This window comes from Notolabrus celidotus, chromosome 23 (assembly GCF_009762535.1).
Source record: "Notolabrus celidotus isolate fNotCel1 chromosome 23, fNotCel1.pri, whole genome shotgun sequence".
Classification (NCBI taxonomy): Eukaryota; Metazoa; Chordata; class Actinopteri; order Labriformes; family Labridae; genus Notolabrus; species Notolabrus celidotus.
The window spans coordinates 4,358,100-4,372,588 of NC_048294.1; the positions used below are offsets into that span (position 1 = coordinate 4,358,100).

Sequence of the window (14,489 nt, forward strand, 5' to 3'; positions counted from 1 at the left end):
ATGCCACCAAAATCAAGATGTCAGTTCACCTCTAAACCAAAAGAATGATATGTGTCATCATGATATGTGAGCAAAATCCTAAAGCAATCAGTTTCTTTGTGCTGTAATTCCTCAAACTTGTAAGGTACATGATTGCCGACCCGTTAGCTTGTTTGGTCTTGAAGTACAAACACTGCTGCAGTTTTCCTTATCACATTCCTGATTCCAAACTCTCCATTCACCATCATTCTTTGAGTTTATTGTCCTTATCATAATCCAGTCCACGGCTGATGTTGGCGTCACACGGTTTATTTTCATTTTCACAGTCATCAATCTCTCCGAGCTAAACTTGGAGAGAAGAGGAGGTGGTCGTGAGGAGGGGAAGAGGGGGGGTCCTGCTAATGTTTGCGGTAGCTTTCGATAATGGTATTTTGTCTGGTGGAGTTTGGATAGTTCCCACACATATTCCTACACACACACACACATACAGGCTAAAAGACCCACATACAGAAACATACACACACACACACACACACAGGCTCTGCATAAACTTTCTCAGGGGATAATTTAAGGACATTGTCAGCGGAGTCGAACAATCAGCGGGCTCAGATAGAAATCCCTCTTAAGGAGCCAGAACCAGGAAACAAGGGTGTTTATTTTGGAAATGGTTCTGCAGCTCCTGCGTTATCATAAACAATAATACTCAGAAATGGTCTTTTCCTTTCCATCACCATGCCAGGATCTGCATTCCTCTCCCAAAATTGTACCTCCGAAGTTTCCCCATAAACACCGGGAATAGTCTCGGTTTACAGTTTTATACTTTCATTGTGAGAAAATCGACCAGAGACACATTCAGGGACGAGGATCAAACTTGTTCACTATGACCTCTTTTGGGGTCAACATAAACAAATCAGAGTGAAATGCATTGAGAGGATTCTATCTTTGAGTTGAGTGTCATATCAAGTCAGTCAAGACAAGATTAAACCAAGTTTGAAGTCAATTAAACAAACAGGACATGTCTGGACAAGTCTCAAATCCATTGAGCCAAGTTTAGCTAAAGGAGTCAAAATTGAATTGAGACAAATCAAAGTAGACGTCAAAACTTGGAAATATTAAGTACATTGGGATAAATCTAATTAAGTAGAGTCTTATGTGTCAATATTCAAGTTAACTCAAGTCAAGTGACGAGTCAAAGTTGAATCAAAATCTTGTAAATATTAAGTTAATCAAAGAAAATACAACAATGTCTACCTGGTCTAGTCTCAAATCAGTTGGGATTACTTCAACTCAAGGGAAGTTTGTCTTATCTTATTAGACCTACGACCAAATGACTATTTATCTGAACTGGTCTTGATGTGTTTGTACCAAGATTTGAGTTTGACTTGTTTTGTTTGGGATCTGACAAGTCTAATATTAACTCAGACTTGTTTGGACTGACATGAGACATGAAACCCAAGGAGTATCTGACCTCAATTCTTACTTACTTGAGCACTAGCTCCCAAAAATCCCCCTTGACTCCAGCTTGTCTCTGAATAGACTTGTAACCTCTAAAGACTTGAGTGACTTGGACTTGAATGTGAAATGAGAAGACTAAAGCCTAATGTGGACTTGTCCTAGTTGACCTGAAATCAACAAAATGCTTGCCCTGAATCTTTCTCAGCTGTTTAGATATTTGCTTTGGCCGTGACTCGACTGACTTGAGACCTGTTTTGAATTGCATTTGACGCCTCAACGTATCTCAATTAATTTGAAGCTCAACAAGACTCAAACAGGAACTGATTGAGATGAGCCTCATTAAGTCTCATGTCAGTCCAGAGACTTGCCAGATCCCAAACAAAACAAGTCAAAGTCAAACCATGGTACATATGTAATCAAGACCAGTCCAGAAAAATAGTCATTAGGTTGTAGGTCAAATGAGATATGTCAACTTAATTTGAAGTGTTTTCAAGTTTCATGTCAGTCAAAACAAGCCAAGTCAGTCCAAGTGAGGACAACACGTGTCTAATTAATTGAGACAAGTCCACATTTAGTTGTTATGTTCAAAAAGGAGTCTGTTAAGGGGAAGTCCAAGTCATTTGGGCAACATCTCAATCAGTTCCTGTTCCAGTCTTGTTGAACTTCAACTTAATTGAGACACACTGAAGCGTCAAATGCAAATCTAAACAGGTCTCAAGTCAGTTGAGTCACGTCCAAAACAAATATCTAGACAGCTGAGAAAAATTCAGGGATCAGCTGGGACAAGCCCAAATTGTGCCGTAGTCTTGGGAAGTCACATCTAAATTAAGTCCAAGTCACTCAAGTCTTTACTGGTTACATGTCAATTTAGAGACAAGCTGGAGTCAAGGGGGATTTTTTGGGAGCTAGTGCTCAATCAATCTTTATTTATATAGCCCCAAATCACCACAAAAGTCACCACAAGACTCTATCCAAACAGAGCAGGTCTAGACCGTACTCTATGTTCTATTATTAACAAAGACCCAACATCAAGACAGGATAAGATCCAGTCCCATCTTACAGACAGGACTCAGTCTGATCTCATCTTAATCCACCATGAGCAGAGCACTTTGCATTCAGGAAGTTACAGTGGCAAGGACGAACTTCCTTTAACAGGCAGAAACCTCCAGCAGGACCAGACTCATGTTAGACACACATCTGCTGAGACCGTGTTGGAGAGAGGGATAGAGGGAGATAAAGAGAGAGAGAGATGATAGTGGAGAGACGGATAGTAGTAGTTGTAGCAGCTGGAGTCTGGAACGTCCACAGCAACAGGATGTCTACGACAGAGGAACCTACGAGACAAGGGAGCTCAGGGACTCCAAGTTACAGTGGCAAGGACAAACTTCCTTTAACAGGCAGAAACCTCCAGCAGGACCAGACTCATGTTAGACACACATTTGCTGAGACAGAATAATTGAGATCAGATACTTCTGGGGTTTGTTGGTGATTCAGACAAGTCCAAGTCTAGTCACAAGTAAGTTGAGACAAGTTCTAGTCAGTTCCAAGTCCTGGTTCGTTGAAACTCACTCAAGACCTCTCAAATCTTGTAAGTCAAGTTTGGTCCAAGACACTTCAGAGGAATGTAACATCAGCAGTTTTTGGTTGTTTTTCCTTCTCTGTACGTTACTTACATCCAACAGCAATATTCCCAACTGTGTGATAATCTCAAAGATTTCCACATAGCGGTCTCTTCAGCCTCTGAACGGCACACTCATACCTGACCCCGCCGTTCCAGCTTATTTTAGACCCTCTTTTGTTCCTCAGACGCACACAGACCCACACACTGTCTGCAGGGGGCTGGATTGAATCTGGCCAGCATATGGGATCGGAAGTCTGTATAAGGGAATTAGCGAATATCATGGGATACACAGGAATGTCTGGCCTGGGATCAGACTGGAGAACATATTGTACATGTTAGATGAGTTTTTAATGGCAGACCAGAAGAAGGGCAAACAAGTTTAGAGGAAGTTGTTTCCACAGGATTTGGTTTGGCCAGGTATCACTGGAAGGGCCTCAGTTTTATGGGAGCCCTGATCATACAAGACACTTAAAACAGAGGCTGCATACAAGGCTGTCAACTCAGTCACCTTGCCCCAGTTAATCATTGTATGTGGGAGAACATGGAGATGTTGGGGGAGCCTGAAGGAGAACATGATGAGGTTGCAGAATGGAAAATGTGACGTACAGGAGTGTTGAAAAATGTAACTCTATTGGGCGTCAGGGGGAAAGATGACGACCTTTATTTATCTATACTGCACTTTTACCTACGTAGACAGGAAATACATAACATGCAGCAGATTTATGTTTGGGCAGAGTCTCAAGGTTTACCTACATACATTAAGATTGAAGGTAACCCACTTTTGGCAATATATCCAGTTTAATAATGACCTCTAAACCAAAGGACTGGTTGTAAATGTGGTCAGAAGCACAAGTACTCATTGCAGATAAAGTGAATGTACTACTGCACAGCCATATACAAATACAATGATAACTGTTTCACATATATCACTAGTTTCTTTAATTAAATAAATGTTTTATTCTATCTTATTTTATATTATTTCATTTTATTTTATTTTTGTATTATTATTATTTTTATACTATATTATGTTATTTTATTTTGTATTAGAACTATCATATATTATTCAAATTTTTTACATTATTTTATTTTATATTCTATCTTATATTTTTCTACTTTATTTCTTATTGTATCTTATTTAACATTATATCATTGTATTTAATTCAATGTTTTAATATATCTTATTAAATATAATTTCATTTTTTAGCCTGTCTTATTTCATATGATGTTATTTTATTTTTGATTCCATCTTATTTAATATTATTTTATTTTATTTTTAAAATTCTATCTTATTTAATATTATTATTATTTTATTTTTAAAATTCTATCTTATTTAAAATTATTTTATTTTATTTGATTCAATCTTATTTTATTTTATTTTATTTTATTTTATACTATTTTATTATATTTTGCATTCTATCTTTTATTATTTCATCTTATTTTATTGAATTTTATCCTATCATATTTTATATTATTTTATTTTATTTTATTGTATTTATCTGATCTTATTTTATTTATTTTAATGTCATCGTTTAATATTATTTTATAGATTTTATTTTACTTTCCTTTTTCTTGTTTTTGTCTTGTATCATTTTTTCTATTGCTGTTATTCTCTGTCTCTCTGTTCTTCTGTGAAGCACTCTGAGCTGCATGCTTGATTGTATGAAAGGTGCTTTATAAATAAAGATGAGTTGAGATGTTCAGCATTTGAACATGTGAAGTGTTATTGAGTCAGATCATCCAGTTATGGGATGCTCTATAACTGGAGGTGTAGCGGGTTCACATTGTTTCTGTCATTGATCCTCACCTGAGCGTCTCCTCCTTCTCTCTGCAGGCGCAGCGTTCCCATCATCAGGCCTCACTCCTGGCACCTGGCAAAGCTATCGGAGCCACCCCTCCCTCCCCCTCCCCCTCCTCCATCTCCTCCTCCACCCTGCCTCCCCGCTGCAGACTCCCCTCCTCTCCCACCTCCGCCCCCTCTGTCTGCCATGCAGCTCCACCCCGGCTCGTACACACTACCCTGGCACACAACTGACAACAGGTGAGAGGACGGATTCATAATGACTTCATTCACATGTATCCCCTTCTTTTGTTCTACTTCCTGTTTAAAGCTGCTGAGGTGAGTCAGTTGAACAAACTCAAAGTTGCTCAATGTGTAGATTCAAAGACACACTGTGTCACACGTGACCATGACTTCATGGGACAAAGCCTATAAGTCATGACTGGGGACTTTTTTGGTCCCTGTTGGCAGGAAACAGGTGACATCACCGTGTTCCAAAGTCAACACAGCCCACGCAGGAAGCCCATTGGTCTATTTTTAGGTCCTATTTAAACATTCCAAAGTGATAACCAATCAGAGCTGGTTTTTGTCCGACTGTTGGACTTTAAGGGTCTGGTCTCTGTTTTTATAAATGATGGCGAAGTGTTTTTGTCGATCCGAAAATCAAAGGCAAATCAAATGTGATTTTCTTTTTCAATATATATTTCTCTGCAGTTTTCAATGAGCTTTCCAGAACCGTGAAAGCCTTAAAATATCTGAAGAGGATGGTATTATACTTTCTTATTATTTGAAAATAAATATTCAGTGATAATGTTGGATTTCAATAATGAACTCTGTTGGAGTAATCCCAAAAAGTCACCCAAGAACAAATACTCCATTGCTGATTAGTGGATCTCTTTAAATGAGAAAGGTCCTTTTTTTTGTCCCTTTCCAAGCTTTGGGGTCATAATTTGTCATTTTGAATGGAGAAGCATGATTTTGTAGTATTGCAACACTGGAGGAGGCTTCCGCAGTGCTTGATTAAGCATCGCTGGAGGGTCTTAAAGAGACAGTAGCGGAAATGCAATGTTGCAGAAAGAGGCTAAAGGAGGGTTTTCAACGCCTGGTCGCCTTGTGTAATCACAGACTGTATAAAGAAATGGACGTAGTATCCGTGATATCACCCATCTGGTCCCGAAGCGGCGAGTAAAAACTTCCTTTTAACAGGCAGAAACCTCGAGCAGGACTAGACTCATGTTAGACACACATCTGCTGAGACCGTGTTGGTTCTGGAAAGAGGGATAGAGGAGAATCAGAGAGAGAGGGAGCGGTGATAGAGATGAGACGAGTAGTAGTAGCTGTTGCCGCTGGAGTCTAGCACGTCCACAGCAGGAGGAACCTACGAGACAAGGGAGCTCAGGGACTCAAGAAAGGTCTATGGTTAGTAACTTTAATGGGACAGGGAGAGTTAAAATAAGTGATGAGGGGGTTGGGTGGGAAGAGAGTGAGATAGGATCCCAGTGTGTCAGTGTGCCAGTTCCCCCAGCAGTCTAAGCCTATAGCAGCATAACTAAGAGCTGGTCCAAGCCTGATCCAGCTCTAACTATAAGCTTTATCAACAAGGAAAGTTTGAAGCCTACTCTTAAAAGTAGAGAAGGTGTCTGCCTCCCGGACTCTGACTGGTACATGATTCCAAAGGAGAGGGGCCTGATAACTGAAGACTCTACCTCCCATACTACTTTTAGAGACTTTAGGTATGATGAGCAGGCCTGCATGTTGGGAGCGTAGTGTTCTAGAGGGGTAATAGGGCACTATGAGCTCTTTAAGATACGAAGGATTTTAAATTCTAGTCTAGATTTTATAGGGATCTTGAAGATGAAAGTGTGCTTCTCATTGGTTACCTGTATTGATGTATTGGTTTCTTCCACCGACCAACAGTCCAAATAATAACTCCAGTGTTTGATCCGTATTAAAAACCCTTTCCTTTTTTAGTCTTTTGATTACATAACTAACTGTTTCAGCTCCAAACGTCACAACAGATGATTTCATACCACAGTAGACAATCAGAGAAAGAATAAAAAGTCCACCCAGGGTAAAAAAAGGAAGATATGTAACTCCAGAAGTCTTTGTACAGGAGCATGATCTCACACGGCTAATCTGAAACCCCTCAGAGGGAAAGAGGAAGTTACCAAAGTCAGTTTATTGACTCACAATAAAAATAGTCTCTGCTCTTTGTTTGTGGACTTCACGGTGCGTCAGCGCCCGCCTCTGTTCTCCTTTTGATAAGCATCAGTGATATAATGCACCGCTGTTAGATTAAATACTCCCTCATGGATTAGATAGCAGTGTGTGTGTGTGTGTGGGTCTCTTATTCCCACAGTTTCTCCTGCCTGATCTCATCACACACACACACACACACACACACACCATCTGATGAGGAGGCAGCCCCGGCATAACTCCGGACAATGGCATGTGACTTCCAGAACATGTGGACAAAGAGAGGAAGACGTTCAATAAACTGTGTTTGTGTGAAGCAGAGGGACATTCTGTACAGTCTGCATGAGTGTGTGTGTGTGTGTTTGTGTGTGTTTTTATGTAAGCACAACAACAAAATATGCAAGTGTGTGAGGATGAAACACATTTTCTGATAACACGTGGAGGATAAACCCTGTCAGTGTCCGTGTGTGTGCACGCTGGTTTATCTGTGTCAGCCCTCACACTCACATGTTCCGCGTTGCCGTCTGATTGGACAGGAGTGACTGTGATTTCCTGTCCAGCTCCCGTCTCATTTCCTCTCTTCCTCTCTCTGTCACCCAGGTCAAATCTATACAGCAGCCTCTCCTCTCTCGCTCATCGCTCACTTCCTCCTGAAGTGGTTTTCTCATGCAGATAATGGAGCTTTTCCCACTGATCTGAGTGTGGTCTTCTGTTCTCACCGGCTTCAAATTGGGTCTTGCTCACCCTGTTGTGATTCTAATCTACATCAAACCACCCACTCACTATACATTATCTTGAAAACCAGTTTTTAATTTAATATGAAGTTATCTTTCAGGGCGTTTTTATGCTTTTTATTGAAAGGAGAGGACAGGAAACTGGGAGAGACATGTGGGAAAGAGGCCACAGGTCGGACTCAAACGCAGGCCGCCCACTTAAGGCGTTTTTCGACCAGAGGAACCCTACCCTGGAACTACGTGCATTTCGACTGGTGGAACCAGGGTCTAAATTTAGTTCAGGGGTAGATAATCTCCCTCCTAAAAAGCCCCTGCTAGGGGGGTAGTACTTTTTTTAGTACAAAGGTCCCGGGACTTTCAGTACTGCAATTCTGACATGTCTGATTGGTAGATTACCCACAGTGTTTTTATTCCGCCCGCCGTCCACAATAACATCACACACATCTGTGATTCACTTGATTTCTCTTTCTTTCATTAGTTTTTATTTGTTCTATCTTTTTTGTATGTGTGTGTACTTTTCAAAAGAAGAAGCTGTGATTCTCTTGATTTAGCAGCTTGTAACAGTAGTCTTCTCTCAGCCCACCGCGAATGTGTCTCTCCCGGTGTTACGGTTTTAAAAGTGACCCTGTAAACTGGAGACCTTCAGCTGAACGTGTCAGTGTTTGTGGAGTTTACACAGCTGTTGAAACACAGAGGGAGTTCCTGGGAATGCAAACTAGTTTGTTTTTTATTAAGATTTCAAAATATCCTCATCAGATATTTAATGATCATCTAAAGACGTTTATGAGGGATGCGTCCGGCTGAGAGTCTCCAGTTAACAGGGTCGCTGTTTAAACCAAAACACCAGCCGATCTCTGCCACGGCTTTTTGAGTTCAAAAGGATTTTAAAGCCGTGTTGAAACGTCTTTGCTACTCGCGCTTATCTCCTCTCACGTGTTGATTCAGTGAATCCATCTGTGATGAAATATAGCACCATCTAAAACAGCGCCAGCTGTGTCTCTTCATGCTAACAGGCTAACTGTTGTGTTGCTCATAATGATACCTTCCTGTCCATCTGCTTCTATGGTGTCATCTGTGATGAATGGCATTCATCTTTGACTTACTGCCCTCTACTGGTCTGGTGGTGTAGTGCATTTACGTCACTGGCCTGATTTGCACAATGTACCTGGGACTTCAGCCCGCAGTCAAAATGCAGACAACAATGGGGGCACAGGAACCTTTTAGTTCAGGGGGAAGTAGTTCTGGGGGCTAAAAGACCCCGGGACTCTTGGTCGAAATGAACCTCTTTACATTGCCAACCTGCACCCCACAAAATATTGATTTACAGATCATTTTATTGTTTTTTTAATTGTTTAGTTAGACCTTTAAAAGAAGCCCTTTCGTAAGTTGAAGTAAAAGTCAAAAGGAATGGAAACCATTGGTCAGACAGAGCCTGAAGATACTCTGCTGGTTGTTCCCCCCATAATATTTGGCGATCAGATTCCTTTAGAATCCCCTTTCATCCATTACGTCTCTTCAGTTTACTTGGAAATCCATTTTACTGTTTGAATAAGTCCGACAAAACATATCAAATGGTGAGAAACCAACCTCTGCTTTTATAGAAGAAACAAATGTCTGCACACATTTTCATTCCAGCTTTCTTGGATGAGATTTCAGCGTAACAAAGAACCACTTGCCCCCTGGCACCGGTATTAGACCAATATGTGAAATCTATTCTTCTATCACCATCCCCCAAGCTCTGAAAATGCTGAAAACAGCTCCATCGTGTTGTTTTATGTGGCTTTCTGGGTGAAATTTGGGAACTTCTTTGGGAGAAGCCAAAGATGGTGGTGATTTCCAGCGTAGGTTACAGAGACATTGTGGTTTAATGAAACATAAATTACTTCTTTGATCAATTGCACATCAGGCAATTCTTCTTTGTGAGATTTAAAGGTGTATCCCCTTTTTTTGGAGTATTAATGTTCTTCCTTTATCTGAATCATGCCTCTAAGGTTCGTGGTTGCCATGTGTTGTCCAGATTGTAGGTGAATATTTGATTTCACTCAGCATTTTCTAAACCATGAGCAGGTTTTTCTCTACGAAAATCATGCATTTTAATCAATTCAAAGCTGAGCTGATCTAGCATCCAAAAGGGAGCCCATTTGTTTCCATCTGTGTCACAAACTCAAACCCTGGAATTATGTTTTCCAATGTTTTCCCAAAAAAGTGGTCGTCCCTTTGCAATGAACCCCACTTGATGTAAAGGAGATGAGGCAGGAGGAATCCACAAGGAGAAGAAAGGAATGAAAAAAGGAAGAGAGGAATCAAGGGATGACTTAGAGGTTTTGACTCCAGGGCAGTGGGAGTTGATGAGAAGGAAATCCCTCTCCCCCTTAAGAGGCTTCCTCCAAGGGTCTTTAAAAACACATGGGGCTGCCGTGGATCTTTGGCTCAAGACTGATAGAAAACAGATTCCCCAGCTGTACAGTTCAAAAGTTTTATTTCAGAAGCATAAACTGTATTTGTCCTAAGGGAACACTGCTGCTTGCCACTTAGAAAATTAAAGATGACTTCTTGTGTGTAGTCTCTAAAAGGATAAACCCCCTTGCCAATCACGAGGTAACATCATACTCTTTTGAAAGATACATGAAGTCGGTCAGGGAAATGTTAGCTTGACTTTACAATAGCTCTCTCTTGCTTTATATTCAAAAACAGGATGATGAATATTGACTGTACGCACCTGGAGTTGATCTTTGTCTTCATGTCTCCACAGTGACTTGTCCTTGCAGTGGAGTCAGCTGTCCAGACCGTACTCCTCCACAGATCGCAGCAGTTCCCTCGGCTCCATGGAGAGCTTGGACACACCGACACCCTCCACGCAGCCCTACTCCGACTCCCACAATTCCCCCGTTGACCCTGCACTTTTCAACAACAAGAGAGACTCTGCCTATAGTTCGTTCTCCGCCAGCTCCAACACATCCGACTACGCAACGGTGCCACTACGGCCCGGGGAAGCCTGCTCCATGGATAACCTCCTCCAGAGTTTGGGGCCGGCTTGTCGAGGTGGCTACCCTGGTGGTGATACCTCGACTCTAGGGAGTGCAACAGGCGAGGTCCCACATGAGGCACAGCTTATTGTGCTGAAGTCAAGGTCCTTGACCAGGCCAAGACCAAGGCCTGTGGAGGTAAAAGAGAGGCCCTCCTCCTGCTGTTATGAGGAGGACCGGAGGGGAGAGGATTTTGAAATCGTAAGGAATGGCGATATCGGAGGGGAGAGGAAGAAGAATCCTCCTCAGCCTCCAACCAGGAAGGACAGTTTTAGAGCCACCAGGAGTCGCCCTGGTTCTGCCAACAAGCGTTGCACTTCTGCCCCTATTGAAATTTCAATTGTTTCTTCTTACAATAAGGAAAACCAGTCCTCTCTGATTGTTGAAACAGGACTCCAAAATGGCTTCTCAGCACCTGAAGAAGGTGTTAAAACTGGGAATTCCAAAGAGGATACCTTGGATTTGCACTACATCCAAAGACACACTAAAGACATTCGACATAACAGATGTGAAATTAGTGCTACTAAAGACTGTGATCCAGACACCATTACAAATCACTTCTCTGAACCAGTCACAGACTCTCTAGTCTCCTTCAGCTCCTCCCGTCCTGGCTCCTTATCTGAAGAACCCTCCACTGAGGCTCAAGAGCAGTCTCACACCATGGACTCCCAGAACAGGCACTCCTCAAGAGGACTACACCGGCACAGCGCTCCTGAGAAGCTCCTCGCAACCCAGCTTCAGCTACTGGAGTTTGACAGTGACGGCTCTTCATCGAAGCCTCACAATCCCTCAAAACTTCCTGATCGCTCTGTGTCCCCTTGTAGCAGCCAGTGGTCCCAATCATCTCTCCAGAATATGAGGGAAGACAAAGACCCCTCTCAAAACCATACCAATGCCCAGAACAAATGGGAAGGCAGCCGTTGCTCCACTCCAGGATCTGTGTTCTTGGAAGGGGGTGATGACAGTCTAGGTTCAAGTGAGAGGCTGGACGGGGCGGTTGTTAATGGCGAGTCCATTCCTCCAGTTGAGCATCACCATCCTTGGGGCCGCTCTGTGAGTGTACCAGGGGACCCCTCTGGGTCCTCAACTCAGGGAAGGTCATGCTCGGACCAAATTCTTGAAAGAGACTTTGAGCCTCTTAGTGCTGCTGCCAGTGTGGACACCTTACTGGAGGAGCAGAGAGTCGCGGACAGAGAAAGAAACGGAGGTAAAAAAGTGGAAGGTATGGAAGGAGAGGCAGATATGAGGAGGTCGCACACATCCAGGAACCATCGTCGAAACCGTCGTCGCAGCGAGAGATTTGCTACAAACCTCCGCAATGAGATCCAGAGGAAAAAGGCCCAGCTTCAGAGAAGCCATGGCCCAGGAGGGTTGCTCTGTAGTGGGGAAACTGTCCATGAGGAAGAGGGTCCAGATCTCAATGAGGATGGAGTAGAACCAGATTTACCCGCCAAGCAAAGGATTACCAAAGTTGCATTTGCATCACCTGTTAGTCCCCAAAACACAGGTGCCACAGAACCAGATGAGAAATCAACTGAATCAAACCATGATGAGGAAAAGACTCAGACTCAGCCAACAACCTACCCTCAAAGCAACAATCTATCTACAGCTGTCCAAATTCTGGACCCAGGAGTCCCTAGTTTTGGTGTTGGCATCCGAGTTGTGGAGGAACCAGCTCCTGCTGGCAAAGCCCGCCGCTGGCGTTGGACCCCTGAACACAAACTCCAACCAGAACCAGAACCAGAGAGACGGAGTAGAGTCTCGGGTGAGAGGGTGGTGGGAGTCACTGGGTCAAGGCATGGGGTTTGTGCCTTTACCCCCTCGTCCACTTCCACATATAGTCGGTCCTCTTCCTGTTCGCGGATGGACGAGTCAGATATCCTTCCATTTGCAGATAGAATGAAGTTTTTCGAGGAGACAAGCAAAGGCATGTCCGGGTCAAACGGGTCGAGTCTGACAAGTCGCAGGCAGAACAGACCCCAGCAACATCTAGAGCTCCAAGGAGGGGAACTCAGTCAGCACCACTCCCAAAGGAGGTACTCCTACCAGGGTGGTCTTCATCAGGAAAGTTCCCTGCTTTCAAGCTCTGTGGAAGCCCGGAGGGTGTCTGTTAGTACCAGCAGGGAGAGGCAGAGAGAGAAGGAGAGGGAACAAGCGCAAGAACGAGAGGAGAGGTCAAGGCAGAGGGAGGAGAGGATGAGGGAACGGGAGAGGCAGAGGGAGAAGGAAAGACAGGAGAGGGAATTAGAACTGGAGAGGGCAAGACTCAGGGAGATCCAGCGGGAGAGGGAGCGAGAGGAGAGGCTGAGACAGTGGGAGAAGGAAAGAGAGAGGGAGCTGGAGTTGGAGAGAGAAAAGGAGATGGAGAGGGCCAGAGAGAAGGAACGTCTCCAGAGGGAAAGGGAGAGAGAGCTTGAGAGAGAAAGAGAGAAGGAGAGGGAAGAAGATGCTCAGCTCACCTCACATCAGGACTTTTATAACTTCAAAGAAAAGAATCAGGACTACCAACACAACGTTCACAACTTCCAGCCCAAGCCTCAAACGTCCTTCTCCCATGGCCAAGCCCAGAATCAAGTCCCGCGGTCGGCTTTCTATCCAGTCAACACTTCTTCCCAGCCAGTGGAGTATCAACAGTCTCATCACCAGGGATTCACAACAAGAAGCTACACACCAACAGAGGTAAGGATGCTCCTCCCACCCTAAATTGCAATCTCAAACTGTCAGACATGTAATTTTTTCCATTTAAACCACACTGAACTTTATTAATTTTATTCTGGGTTTAGAGTAAGTCAGGGTTTGATAGGTAAGATCTCAGTATTCATTCATATATCCATCCATTTATCTGTACATTTATCCATCCACCCATACATTCATCCATTCATCCATCCTTATATCCATCTATTTATCCATCATCCATTTGTCAATTTACCTATCTATCCGTCCATCCATCGATCCATCAATACATTAATCCATCCATTCTACCATCTGTACATTTACCCATCCATCCATCATCTATCCATCATCCATTTATCTATCCATCCATCCATCCATCCATCCATCCATCCATCCATCCATCCGTCAATTTAACCATCCATACATCCATCCATTTATCTATCCATCCATCCATCCATCCATCCACCATTCATTTGTCCATTTATCCATCTGTCCATCCATCCGTCCATCTATCCATCCATCCATCCATCCATCCCTCCCTCCCTCCCTCCCTCCCTCCCTCCCTCCCTCCATCCACCCACCCATCCATCCATCCATCTAGGCGTCCATTTATCTATCCATCATATATCTTTCATCCACCCATCCATAATCCATGTCCATTTATCCATCGGTCTGTCCGTCCACCCCTCAATTCATCCATCCATCAGTCCATTCATCCATCAATCCATCTATCCATTTATCCATCCATTCGTCCATTTATCTGTCCATATATCTATCCATCTTTCCATTCATCCACCTATCAGTACATCCATCGGTCCATCCATCTCTCCACCCATCCATTTATCCATCCAGCCATCCATACATTAAATCGTCCAACAATCCATCCATCCCTCCATAGTCTTCTGTTTATCCAGTTCATAACAGTATCAGTGGTAATGTTTCGGTGCTTTGGTTCAGGCTTGTGTTATGAGGACCAACCCTTTTTTATTTTTGTTCGAGGTAGGACCTGTTGAGATCTGAACCTGTCT

General features: G+C 43.1%; 1 protein-coding gene across 2 annotated transcripts in view; it reads left to right on the forward strand.

The window, feature by feature from the left end:
- shroom4 (shroom family member 4) overlaps positions 1-14,489 on the forward strand; it is a 102,644-nt gene that overhangs the window by 73,175 nt on the left and 14,980 nt on the right. For both annotated transcript variants that reach the window (XM_034676754.1, XM_034676753.1), the window contains 2 exons: positions 4,887-5,093; positions 10,515-13,467. In XM_034676754.1, the coding sequence (XP_034532645.1) occupies positions 4,887-5,093; positions 10,515-13,467 (3,160 nt within the window). The remainder of the gene's footprint in view (positions 1-4,886; positions 5,094-10,514; positions 13,468-14,489) is intronic.